Source organism: Molothrus ater, chromosome 5 (genome assembly GCF_012460135.2).
Source record: "Molothrus ater isolate BHLD 08-10-18 breed brown headed cowbird chromosome 5, BPBGC_Mater_1.1, whole genome shotgun sequence".
Taxonomy (NCBI): domain Eukaryota; kingdom Metazoa; phylum Chordata; class Aves; order Passeriformes; family Icteridae; genus Molothrus; species Molothrus ater.
Window position 1 is genome coordinate 12298477 of NC_050482.2, and position 14302 is coordinate 12312778.

The 14302-nt window shown below is 37.0% G+C and overlaps 1 protein-coding gene across 1 annotated transcript in view; it reads left to right on the plus strand.

Moving 5' to 3' along the window:
• The window catches only part of MAGI2 (membrane associated guanylate kinase, WW and PDZ domain containing 2), a 714309-nt gene that overhangs the window by 630012 nt on the left and 69995 nt on the right, over positions 1 to 14302 (plus strand). The window contains 2 exon segments of the mRNA XM_054514801.1: positions 5660 to 5698; positions 10948 to 11042. Of these exon segments, the coding sequence (XP_054370776.1) occupies positions 5660 to 5698; positions 10948 to 11042 (134 nt within the window).

Genomic DNA, 14302 nt, shown 5'->3' on the forward strand with positions numbered 1-14302 from the left:
GTGGTAGCCAAGGCTGGTGATGTGACACAGAAATGCCAGTAGGAAGAATGAGATAAGCCAGTGATAAGCTCTCATTAAAAGTGAAATCTGATCAATTACAGTTCCACCTTTAGCTAGAAGGGCAAAAGTAACTTTCTTCAAAATCTCCCATGCTATTTTCTCCTCTGACCACAGTATTTTGAATTTCTTAAGTCGCTTTCAAATCTATCAGCTGTTTTATGCAATGCATTATTTTTTTACTGCCAGAGATTTTAACAAATTGGAAAGCAACCAAAAAGCAAAGTTCACCAACACCTGTGAAATATGTAAATGGAAAATGTATTTGCATAACTTGCCTCCACATAATAAGGCACATTCTTTGGCAGACTTATAAATACCTTTCTGTAAGGGTCACAGACAAGCACTTCAATTCATATTCACAGGTTACATTTCCTCTGGAGCATCACTCCAGGTTTTCAGCACAGATATGCATTAAAGTAGGAAAGATTTGTCAGACAGCATTACACTGATACATAATGTGTAACTACAAAAACACCAGTCTTGCAGAAAAACACTAAGGCAATCAGGGTTTCCCAAATTTGATACTCATGGATATAAAAAAAAATATTAGGTCTAGCACTGAATGCATGACCACCTGAGGGGTTTTATGGCATAGTCTACAGCTAAGCAAAATTTTCCTGACAGTGCTTGTTGGCTGAAGAGCTACACTTAAAATTAAAGATTGAAATTATTAAAAATTGAAGGAAATTTTTCACATAATTGGTACTACTACTTTTTTCAAATAATGTTTTCCTGACAAAAAAAAATGCCTCTAAAATTTTTTCCCTTTTTTGCTCATTTTTAGTCTAAAAAGAAATCAATTTTGGTTATGGTGCTTTAACATATATGTGCACACATCTGTGCACAGGTGCATATAAATGCAGAACTATGATAGCACTAAAGACATGGTATTCTGAAGTATTGTAGAAAGGGAGTTTTGTATGGGTGAAGGGCTTGGGACTGTAAGCTAGAAAATCAAGTTCTAGTTTCAAACCTTCCTTGCCCTCAGTTTTCCATATCCTTCAACATTTCTATTCACCAGTTAGTGCCCTTTATGTCAGTAAGTCATGCCTGCCTTCCCTTAGTAAATAAAAGTGTTGGAAAATGGCTAAGTAAAGGTCTATTATCATCAAACTACTCCTTGACCTAGAGTAGGAACAACTGAGGCATAGGAAGGGAATTTCTCAAAGCAATTTCCAAACAGTCCATGTTGGTGTTTTCCTTCCATCTATTGCTACCCTAAGTAACAGCATGGAGATGGTCTAAGAACTGATATTATTAAATTAATATAACTCTTTTTAATAAGAGATGATATACAATAAAAGGAGAGGAAATTTAGCAGATTAATGTCAAATGGTTTTATATTGTTCATCACTGCAGAAAGAGTTACTCACCATGACAAAATGGATTTGTTGCTTATAAGAACTGACAGGGAAACCAAAAGCACTTTCAAATGGAATTATGAGTGTATAATCATCACAGTGCCATGGATGTAAAATGATTTTGATTGCTGGATTGCAAAGTAGGTCCCTAATGACCTCTGCTAATATGAAGTGTCAGCTTTACAGCTGATGGCAGTGTTAAAGATGCAGTATTTCTTTCTCTTTAGCAATTTACACTTTACTAAAAGGTACACAAAGAGATTTTGATCTGCAAAGTGTCAGCGTGGACTTAAAGTAAAAATTTAAGAGAACTGACTTGTAGGCATAGGGGAGTTGGGGCATGAGACAAGTGGGTGCTGCATTGCCTATGGGCTGTGGCAAACTGCTGCTTGCACAGCTTTGGAAGGGACATTGCAGCATAATCACACTCATTCTTCTCACTTGTGAAACTCCTGTTCACCTGAAGCATGGCTAGTAGTGAGATGCTGAAATACAGATGTTCCCTTGTGCTAGTTTTGTTCCATGTATTTAGCATTCAACAAAGACTGATCCAGAAAACAGCAGAATATGGAAAACAAATATTATCAAATATTGTCCCTACCTTTCATCAGCATAACTCTTCCTCCAGAGAATACCAGTGGCTCCACTGGTGTAAATAAAAATACCCTTGTGTCATGCTGTGGGTGAATTGTGCTCCTGTGGCTGTATCTTGGCAGCAAAGAATCCTGCTATTTTCACCATTGATTTCATATAAATCAGGATTATGTCCCAGGTCTTGTTTGTTGCTTGGCTGTTTTCACAAATATTTTACAGTTTTCAGTTTAATATGAATGAGTGAAAGTGAAATAAATCGATTAGAGTAATTTATTTTAGACTGAACAAGAAGGCAGGCATGCAAGCTTTTTACTGTTCTATCTTCTAATAGCAAAATTAATCTTGGCTTTGCATTCATCTGATATGCAAAGAATCATAGAATGGTTTGGGTTGGAAGGGATCTACTTTCAACCCCCAAATCTTGATGTATGGCAAGACTTCTCAAAATTCACAGCTGCATCCCCGTTCTCCAGAGCACAGGGAATCATCACCATGGTGGAGATTTATTTAATATACTTATACACAAACAATAGTTCAGAAGATTTCTTAGTTTTACTTTCCTGATTCTTGTTTCTAGGACAGGTTAGCTGAACTTAAAAAATTAAATCAGTGAATTTAACAAGTATTTTATTATACTTTCAAGCTCTACTTTGTAAGTACTTCATTCCTATTTCACATGAAAGACTACAACTACCCATGGCAATGCAGCTGCAGATGTTTAACCAAAAAGGCATCTCAGGGCGAATACAGAAATTTTATGTCATCATTTTAAAACTTTCAGCACTTTGAATTCATCTTCATGGTGGAGTGTTGGGTAGACTTGTCTCTATGTCCTGACCTCTCCAAAATTTCATTCTTCTACCTCATTTTCTATGAGTTAGAGGCAGGATATCTAACATAGTAAAAAGAATCTATTAAAAGTTTAGCAAAATGTCATAATTAATTTAATAATAAATAAATGGAAAGTTTCAAATTGCCTTGTGTAAAGTTAGTTTCCTATACACCTAATTGACAGATTTCTATAAAACAAAGCTCACTAGGGTCTCTCAGTATTCTGGTAAAATTACCAGCTCAATTTATCCTTAGCAGATAGAAGGCACCAGGATGTGCACAAATTACATGTATTCTGCTCAGCTGAGGACCAGGCCCAGCAGTCCTTTCTCCTCTGTTGGAAGTTGCTTTTCTGTAGGGTCTCTGAGAACAGAATTAGGTGAGTTTTGAAAAAAACTACTTATCTCTGCATTTCACACATGGAGACAGTGCTAATTCAGTCCCTTCCTCTATGTTAAAGGTTCTTTGAAGTTTTCTACTATTTGCTAACAGTTTGCTTGTCGTATGAGCACAGCTATTTAGAGGACATATTTTGTTTTCCAAAGTGTCAGTGACATTACCACAATTATGTGTACTGCCCAGAGACCCATACTGCTGACAGCAGATTCTTCCTAATCTGAACATTGCTTTGCTATGGTCACCAAAACCACAAATCTGCACCTGGGTTTATCTTTCTGGTGATCAGACATTTAAAAACTTTAGAGCTTGGTTCAGCATCTTCAGCATAGCACAGTTCCAATTTTCATGTGTGTGAATTCCTAAACTACAGTGAAAACACATGCTAGGTGCTGAATGGTTGATTACAAGATGATAATTAGCACTGTGAGAATCTACATGAAGTTCTGCAAGGCAAAGGAACAAAAGCAATGTCAGACTTCATGAGAATAGCTTTCAAGGAAACCATTGTTAGGCACTTTTACTTGGCCACAAATAACAGTTCCCAAAAAGGACACTGCTAACTTACTTAAAATGTATAGCTGTCTGTCTTAACAGAGCAAGTTGTTCCCTAATTGGTCACAGTTTGAGAATGATGCTGATTCTTTCACTTTGCTGCTTGAGACCAGTTCTGGGTGATATTAGAGTGACTGCAAGGAGAAATGGAAACAGAATGAACCAATCTTAGAGCAGCTCCAAAGAGTAATTCTAGCTGAGTGACCAAAAGAGCTTGTGTACCTTCAAACCTAAAAGCTTATTGAGACTATCAAGATGAAATTGCTTTCTCTACATTAAAATCACTTTGTCTCTTTTAAAAGTTCCATTAAAATCTTGAAAGGCTGTGAGGATAAAAAATCATTTCTCCAAGTTTGCACTGGAGCAGCATCAGTTTCAAAGGTTTTGGTTTTCAGGAGCTGTGCTGGTGCAATATTTTATATTTAGATAGCACGTCTCACTGGAAGGATCCCAAATCACTGTACAAGATCTAAAGGGCATGAAGGAATTTTCTCCTTTAACCATCAAAGTAAAGACATGCAGCCACCTATAAAAAGTCAAACAGCATAGCCCACATGACACAGCTCAACACAGACAGTAAACACAAATGCAACAGGAACACCAAATCCATACTGATGTCCCATTCAGTGGACCTGGATTTTGACAGATCAAGGCTGTTATCTAAACATCCATACCAAAAATTTTTAAGACATCTCCATTCTTGCTAGCCGTCTTTTGGAAAACATCTTTGCCCGGCTACAACCATTTCAGTATTATCTCAAGAGAGCTCTGAATCACTCAGCTGCTGCCATTGCAGCCCATGCTGCCTTTAGGAGGCAGTCCACCAGAAGGCAGGTGGCTTTAGTCTCAACTCTTTCAAAGTTGTACACAGCTTCCCACAGAGGAAATGCTGTATTATGTCTCTCACCACACCCTTCTGCCTTAGGAAAATGGTATATACTCATAGCTTGCATCACTGTCCTGCAAATGCTGTTGTGAAAGACCTTACCTCTTCAGAGCATGAAACATGCATGGTATGATATGGTATGATATTCTGGCTTAGAGTCACACAAATGGGATACCTGATTTACGCTTTTGTTGTGTGTAGGTCAATAGAAATCTCCTCTGGTTTGGAATGTTTTGCAAATCACTCTGGGTGCTGCCAAAATAATAAACCAGAAATTCTTCAGAACATTAAAAAATTAGCACAGGAAACATGACTGAATTCAGCTATGGACTCATCTAGCTTCCTCTAATGCAAGCAAAATAGTTTTATATGAAAACAAGACAGTTCATTGCTGCACTTCATATAGTGAAATACAAATACTTTGAAACTACCTGCATAAAAAGTATGTTAAAGGCATTAACCTGCATTTCCCTTCATCTACAATCAGTTGTTCTTATTGGCAACATACATCCCTCTGCAAAAAAATCTTCCTCCTTTTAATGATAAAAGACATTTTGCAATGGAGTTGTATAAAAGCAGGGGTCAAGCCATCTGAGGTCAAGTCATCCAAACACACCCATTAAACTTCCACTTTTATTGCTGTACTAGAATAAGCACAAATATTGTCACTATTTTTTAACAATTTTAACCAAACTAAAATATTTATCTTCATCAGAACATACATTGTGTTAAAGAAACATTACCACCTCAACATCTTTTTCACTTTGCACAGAAATGGCCAGGGAGGTCTCAATCTAGCAGGAATAATGTACAGCACCACATGGAAAGTAAAGAAGAAGGGGAGGAGAAAATAAAATTTCAAGTAAAAATAGAAAATGCATTTTAGTAATTCAAAACACAGCAGAGAAATTGATGCTGCATCTTTAAATAACTTGAGAAATGTATTTCACCTTTAATTCCCCATTTTCCTATTCAGAACAAGTGCTGCCCAGGACTGGTTTTCGAGCGGATTCCTCTGGCAAGTATTCTTCAGCCTTTGTTTTCTGTAAACTAGTTGTCCTCCATTTTATGTTTTAGCTATTCTTTTTTTAATCATTTCTCAAGATGATGGACAGTCTTGACTGCCCAGTCACCATTTTATTGTGTATGATCTTTGTGGGGTTGTAAAATGCTTATGCCAAACCTTTTTATAATAGATTTGCATTTTGAGCAAGGAAAGGTGTTTCTTTTTCCTCAGCCAGTTTTTATGTTTTACTGTGTTTTATGTGTACTTTCATATTAGTGTTCACTCTTTAGCATAAAATTGTATCTCTATAGCTCATGCCCAAATCTAAGCCAGATAATTTTTTTTTGTATCAGAATTTACTTCTGTCTTAACTTTATCACCAATTCCTTGCTTTCATACTTATATCTTGTGCTGTAAAAATATAAAAGAAAAATTTTTCAAAATCAAGAGATTTTTGGGGTGTTTGAGTCAACACTGATCTTGTAAAATGGCAATGGACTTTTTTAAAAAACAGTAATATTTGATTTCCCAGTGTTATCATGCTAAGTGAACAGTTGAAACAGGCATCCCATACCAAAAAAAAGTCTGTTTTGACAATCCTATCAAAGTTTTTCTAGTCCTACACAAGCTGGACAGAGATCCTAAATTAAATATAACATTGGACTGGTTTTGCATAAAACAGTAGGGTTCATACATTGAATTACTCTGTTAGCACACCAGTTCTTTTTTCTTTTCTTTGATGATTTTCATACTGAATTTTTTATTTGCCAGCTTTCCTCTCTATAAATATCAAGAGGGAATATGTATGCTTTTTTAAAAAGCTACTTACATTGCAGAGCAGCAGATCCATGAGACTGTTTTCAAGCTTTTCGTATCTTTCAAGAGCATCTGAAACTCAGATGAAGTTACTGTAGTTTTGTGTCAATCCCAATTCACAATTTATAATTATTTGTATGAAAAAAAAATCTTCACCATCTTCAGCAAAGGAGTCCAAATTAGTTTTTCTTTTCAGTAGGTAGCTGAATACACCCAGAAAGGCTGTATAATTATTACAGCAAAGCACTTCATCTTTCCTTTAGCTGCAATATGGAAGGGATTTAATAAAAATTTTATATCAACATTTACAGGACCATCCCAAATATCAGGTTCATCACTGTAAAATCACATAGCACTTGTTCAATTTGTCTCACACAGAAAATTAATCAAGCATTTTCAGGTGTATATTTTCTCAACATTTAAGAAACAACTGCATTCATGCATCTCAGTGTGCTGTCCACCCAGAGATTCAGATGAATACAGTGCAGAAAGGTAGCTGGGAGTTGATAATCACATCTTCACCTGTGAGATCTCACTAGTGTTCAGTAACAATCTATTTTGGTACCATTACATTTAAAGCAAATCCCCCATCATTCAGGAACCAGAAAGAATTTCCCAATGCTCTTTACTCTCCTCACTGTGCAGTGATGATCAGATCACAGCTTGTCCAATACCATTCTCAAATTCATGGGGGAGCCAGATGGTTTTATAGCCTAGCAAAGTGAATTGGAGTGATTTTTTTTTTTCTTCCAGTCCAAATGAACTGTTAAGTTTTCCTTCACACAAAAAGAAACAAAGCAGTATAGCAATAAAATAAGAGAGATTTAAGTTACTAGCAGGCAAAGTTAAGTTCTTTTTCTAATATAAATGTGTAGAGAGGCAAGGAAGGACAGGGGGCATTGTCATTCTGGCAGAGGGTACCTATATTACATGAGCAAAAATATTGAATTTAAGGTGAAACTCTCAGTAAAACTGGTAGAAGACAGGTCATTAAGGTACATTAAGCTGACTGGAAGGATAAGCAAACTGGAAAAGACAGTGTTAATTCAGTGTTGGCTTGTCTGCACGCCTATTCATACTTCTTACTTGGCATGAACCACAAGGTGCTAATCTAGGCTAGCAAGAGAAAACAAAAAGACACATTTTCCATAATGAAGTTATATTAACCAACAGTTTGTAGTATATTGCAAAGCTCAGGAGTGTCATTTTCTGTAAGTACAGGTAATTTTCTCTGTATGATCAACTGAAAATCTGCTCCAGTAAGAAAACACAAAATTTAGTCTATCCAAAAAGCCTTTGTGAGGAACAAAAAAGTACCAGAATCCTGGAGAAGCAAGCACTAGAGGAATATCAGATGAAATGTAATCATTTAAATGGGAAAGAATACTTAATCAATGTATATTCAGGAATATTGAAACTCCTGCCACATAATCATAGGAGCTTTTAGTAAATCTATCAAACATGAGCTCCTGTGAAAAAGTACAAAGAAGTGAACAATTTACCTGTCTTTCAAACACAAGAAAAAAGGATCTCAACAGCAGCAAAGCTTTAGAATGTGTTTTTGATCAAAGACTAAATCTGCCAATGTGGAGATAAACCAAGAGCTATACAAAGGGAGTTCAGCAAAAGTTGGTTGGTTGGATTAACTGGTAACTGATTTTTTACACCAAACAAGTGATATGTGCTTAATTAATCTATACTTTCCATTTAAAAAAATGCCAGTTATAATTGTAACACTTCCATGTTAGCCTGGAAAAGACAGTGCTTAGCATGAAATGTAAAAATGAATAGCTAGAAAGCAGCTAAGCAATTCTACTAGAAGAATCTGGACTGAAAGATTAATGTTATTGGAGAGCCTTTCAATAAGTCTTCTGTCTTATTTTATGAATCACTTAAGCACATAAGCCAAGGGTAGAAGCCAGGTCCACTTTCAGAGAAGTTCAGGAATCTAAGGTGTAGCTGTCTCCAGAGCAGTGGAAAGGTGATCAGTGCAGTCATATCATACCCAACGTGAAAGCTGAAACAGCACACAGGTTTGTGTACCAGTCAATCACTGGAGATACTGTGATATTATGATATTACTGCAAGGTGGGTGACCTAGTGACAAAGGCCACAAACAAGCTCAGTTGCCAGAGTCTTCTTTGCCTGGGTCTGTATGGTAAGGTCTGTGTGCTGTTTGCCTGCAGAGGTTTGCAGTAACAGGAAGCTAGACTTGATGACCCAGGGATCCTTTCCAGTGTTTTGCTTCCTTAGTGGGACTGAAAAGAGCACTATTTTTTAAAAGCAGTTTTCAGTGACCTGTTGGCAGACAATGGACTCCACAGAATTCCAAGTCTTTGGGAAGGAACATTGTTGCCCACATCCAAAGGCTTCCAAACTGTTTTAGAGCTCGTATGTATGAGTATGCCGCTATACAGCATTTTTTATCCTGAAAACCTTTTCATGGTCAAGCTGGCTTATCTATTCCACTCTAAATGGGGTAGAAAAACAGCATCTTTTAAAAAATAAATAATGCCCCTTATTTTAGAGTCTGTTGCCAGCGCTGGTTTGGCTCAGCTTTGTCAATGTATCTGAGGGACGTTTTCATCTCAGTTTGCCAGAGCAAGTATTCTTCACAACCTGACATTCTTATAATTTCTTATTGTATTCCCAGCTGTGCATATTCATTCCCTTGTACACAAAAAGGCAGTGCTCGGGTTGTGACAGACTGCTGGAGACTGTGCCTTTGAGTGTTAAACCTGGGTTTCAAATGCTGATCACACCGTGTCTATCTACAAAAACATCTCCCTAGTGCTAAGCCCCATCCTTGTAGGCACAGAAAACCAGATAAAGTACTGCTTTCTTCTGAAATTCCTTTGCCTCTCACAACTTTAAAATTATTTGCATTAAGCTGACATACTGTACACACCCAGAATTCATTTGCTCCTTAGTGTTGAGACACATCAAATAAATGGGAAAAGTCAGTATAATAAGCTGCTTGGTTCTGTTTGGGTTTTTCTTCTCAATATACGAGAAGGAAATTGGTAGGGAAAAGTAATACATTTATTTTACCAATTGGAATATTTGTGATTCAGTCTCACTTTCACCAATACAGATTGTTGAAATCTGTTGTTTACAAAGAATTTTTTATTGCAGTCATAGTATAGAGTCAGTGCATGTCTTTCTGCATCTGTCTTTGCAATAATACCTGACTGAAACTAATCAGACTTTAATCCCAGACTACACCTGTCATGTGCCAAATTCCACAGTTTATGAGGTGCCCACTGATGGCTCTGAGGGGAGATCTGTAAGTGAGAGCTGCTGAAGTATTTCAGCCATCTCCAATCCCTCCCATCCTGAGGGAACAAGGCACAACTGGAGACACTTATGAGCAGTTTGCTGAAATAAACTTTGTCATTCTTTTTTTCTGTTGGGGTCAGCAACAAGCTGACACTGAGCAAAAGCTTTTGTGTCACAATGTATAGACCAGAGTGCAATCCATAGGAAAGACCATTCCTGTCAATCACTGCTTTAGGTGATGAGCCTAAAGCATCTCTGAGCATGCAGACAGTAATAGTCACAACAGACAACAGACAACTTCGTAGTCCTCTAAATGCTTACAGTTTCATTTTTTAATATTTAAAATTATTATTATTATTAATAGTATTGATATTATTATTATCCCAGAATACTGTGTTCTTTCAAGTGAAGCTAAAGACATTTTTATAAGAAACTGACATTTAAAAGACTCTATATTCCTCAACTGATATATTGCAGGACATAATATATGTCTAAAGACAGGTTAGGCAGGCATATGGAAATGCAACCTTATTGATTCACAAAGCTGTTGAGACTAATTGAGTAGCATTAAGGAGTTCAAGTTAATGATGTTAGCTTTCAATTTAAACTCTGAGACTGAGAGGTTTATAATGATAATTTTCATCAAAACTCCTTATTGAGGGTACTACGTGGAAGTGGAATACTTAAAAGCTTCATTACATAAAAAGACATACATATATATGTATATTTGGAACTTAAATGGCTGGTAATGATTTTCATGTTTTGTGAGTTGGACTGATGTATCTCTGTCTCCCATTTCCTTACTCTTTGTAGGATTTCATGAACTGCAGGGAAAAGACAAATTAGAGACCAGAGGTGGATGAGCTGCAGTCCCTTATACAGTCAGTTTTAGGAAGACACATTTTTAACCTCTATTTTGGACAGACTTTTCCATACTGATCTTCTGTGAATGTATTCTAGTTTGGTTTAGTGTATTCTACTGAACATAACCACCCTCCAAGAGACACCTACATTTTCAGTTCTCCTCCTTGTCTGTGGCCCATTTGTTTCCACCAGCTCCAACCAGGATGCCATTAGTCATGTGCAAATGAGCACAAGGTGGGAGGGGTTGGTGCAATTTCTCAAGACCAAAATGTTTTGCTCAAGGGGATTTCTCTTTAAACCAGGTCCCGATTACAAGGAGCTGGATGTTCACCTTCGGAGAATGGAGTCTGGGTTTGGCTTCAGGATCCTGGGAGGAGATGAGCCTGGGCAGCCTGTGAGTTATTTCTTCCTGATTTCCCTCTTCCTTCCACATTCTATAATCTGTGTAAAGGCCAGAAAAATATTACTACAAAACTGAACCCAAATGAACACCATGTTAAGGCTACAAGTAAAATTACTTTTATTCATCTGTATAAAAACCCAGAACTCTCAGGTTTTTCACATCTGAGAATTAAGTTAGAATAAGAAGACATTAAGGTGGAAACAGAGCATCACTCATCCCATTACTGCAGAGTGTGACCTGGCATCTCTTAATCTGAACTTTTCAAAATCAAGTTTAAGCAGAAGGTTCCAAAAATCCAATTATGTAAGACTATCCATAACCATGTTCAGAGTAGACAGCTTGTATGCAAAATGTGTGCATGTGGTTAAAAGACACAGTCAACAATGCAGTTTATTTCCAGAAACAGAAGACCTTTCCACGGAGTGATAGTCAATGTTCCAGGTTAAATGGCCACATCATGTGAGGCAACAAGTATAAAAATGATAGCTTTATACCATTAGGAGGGAGAAACCCCTGTGGCAAAATAAAAGGTAACAAAATTAACATAGATGGTTGGCTAATAAAATATAAAATAAATCTTATGCACAATATTTAAAAGAAACAGCATAGAAGCCTAGAAAATAAGGTTCAAATGTGCATGACATACCACAAATGTATAAATATTTTTATAAGTTACTGATCTATCTAAATACTATAATTTTGAGAGCAGGCAGAATCACTACTCTCCAAAAAAACTCAATGGTGTAACTATAATCTGACAGCTAGGACTAATCTCAACAATGATAGTGCTTTACTATCACAATTTTAAGCAGTCTGAATCTTGTGTTACTACATTTCTGAGATAATGTATAATTAATTATTAGATTTGTATATTCCCTAGTCAATAATTTATATATTCCATATTCAAATTACTACAAAATAGTATATTTTTCATTCAAGTCTTAAGCTTAACTAGCACATGGCTTTGAAAAACAAAAAAGCTCTTATATTTTAAAATTGTCAATATCTGTCAAAGTACTGATATATCTTAACAGTTTTCTGATATCTCCCATAATAAGAAAAGAATGCAGGGTGTTCTAAAAAAGATGCTTCAAGTACTGTTTGAAATTCAGTCTAGTTTAGAATAAGTGTTTTCAATGGTTTTTCAAATGTAAAGTATAGCTGCTCAGAAGGACTCCAAGACAGCACTGCTTCATCCTCTACACTTGCAGTGTGCCTGAGCCCCTCTGAAATGTAACTTCCTTCTGTGGAGCATGTCCCAGTGCACATAAAATGAGGCCACTGAGCCATCATCTGCACATTCTCCAACTGAGCATTTTTCCTGTCCCTTCTGGACAGGCCAGCCAGTATACGTTCTCAAAGCACACGTCCTGGGTGAAGCCAAAAAGGAAATCTCTGAGGTGTTAGTGGAAATGTTCCATTTTATCTTTTTAGATTTTTAGGAAATGGTACTACCTCTAAAACCAGGCTGGATGGAGCTTTGAGCAACATGATGTAGTGGAAGGTGTTCCTGCCCATGGCATGGCAGGGAGATTGGAGTTAGAGGATTTTTAATGTCCTTTCCAATCCAAATTATTCTATGTTCTAGGAAGATTTGGAAATCTCCTTCTACCTGCTCTGGACAGTAATGTCTAATGTCATTTCCTATCTCCAAGGAAAGTGTCCCTGGCTACAGGGCTGCTCAATATTTTGTGATATTTGGTGACACCAATATTTGGTGTCTCCCTTAGTTCTATTTTCATTACAAATGGATAATTAAGCAGTTGCTTGTTGGAGGTTTATGACAATCTCATGGGGAAAAGTACAGCTCAGATGACTTATCTAAAAGATGATTATTTATATAAAACTGAATTATTTCAACCCAAAGGACTAAGAGAAAACTCAGGTAGAATACCTGATATTCTGGTAGTTGATATCCATAGCACATGCCAGAGTTGTGAGAGACTTGACACTCTCAGTCTGCTCACCAGTCCAGTAGAAAAGAAATTTTGAGCAAGCTTTTTGCCTTGCAGCTACATGCATTATGCACTGAAGTATTACAGAGGATCAGCTCTTTCTAGTGTCTCTTCAGCAAAGGACTGACCTGACTTTACTGACTGAAGTCAAAGAGCTGTAGCTGGATATCAAGGGTAAAGATAAGCACCTTGCTATTTTTGGAAAGCAGGACCAAAAACGCTGCCCTCTGTGAACCACCCTCTAACACATTTCACTGTCCTGTTGAGCAATTGCTCTCAGCCTGCCCTTAGCCTCAAGGTTGCTATCTCTGTCCCATGGTTTGCACATACAAAAGCATTTTTCCCCAAGACTTATCAATCCAATGGGCTTTACATGTCTTTGCAAACATTTCTCAAAGTCCCCAGGAGTTAAGAAGAGCCTAACTTGAAGCTGAGGATTGTGCAAGGCAAAAAGAACTTTCTTAGAATTAAGTGTGGCAGTGCTGAGGTTTTCAATTCTCACTCCCTTGTGGTTTTCCATCTTGTTTTCACTGCTCAAATTTAACAGCAATAAACACAACACATGTACTCTTTTTAGTGTCCCTCTATTTCGTATTCACAGTACAAGACTTCTAAACTCTGTTCTCTCTCCTCCACTGCTTCCCTGCCCCCCATGGACAGCCCACCTGCAGCCTCCCATTCCTTTCACCTCCAGAAAAGCAGAAGCAGTTTTTACCTGTTCTCCAAACCCCTGCCTTTCCTATGAAACAAGAACTGAGACGCTTTGAAATTTTTATTTCAGCTCTCCTGCTGTGCCGTCAGGTAACATGGAACAAAAGGAAGCTTTTGTCTTTGTGGTTTGATATCTAAAAAGAAATATGGATTCTTCAGCATAAGGCAATAACTTTTTCAAAGAAGCAGAATCCAAATAACATTATTTTAGAAGGATAATACTGACACTATAGAGGGACTGTAGCTTAGTTTCCTTCTAGGTATATCAGATACCTGGCACCTTAGACGAGAAATGCTGCTGTTCTGCTCCACTTTCCATATTTGTGAGCATAAAAATAGTTTTGAAAGGAAATACTTAAATTTATTGAGATATTTCAAGTATCAAGACTGTGAGTTGTGCTCTCAAATCTTATAATATTGCCCTACAACAGCTATTTATCACATCTCCCACTAACTTGAGGATTTAGAGATAATCTCTGTTATGGTGAATTATAACATTACTGAAAGACTGCAAAACACATAAATTGGAACTTTACTGAAGTTGCAAATTGCTGTCCCAAAGGGGAGATGTATTTTGCATATATT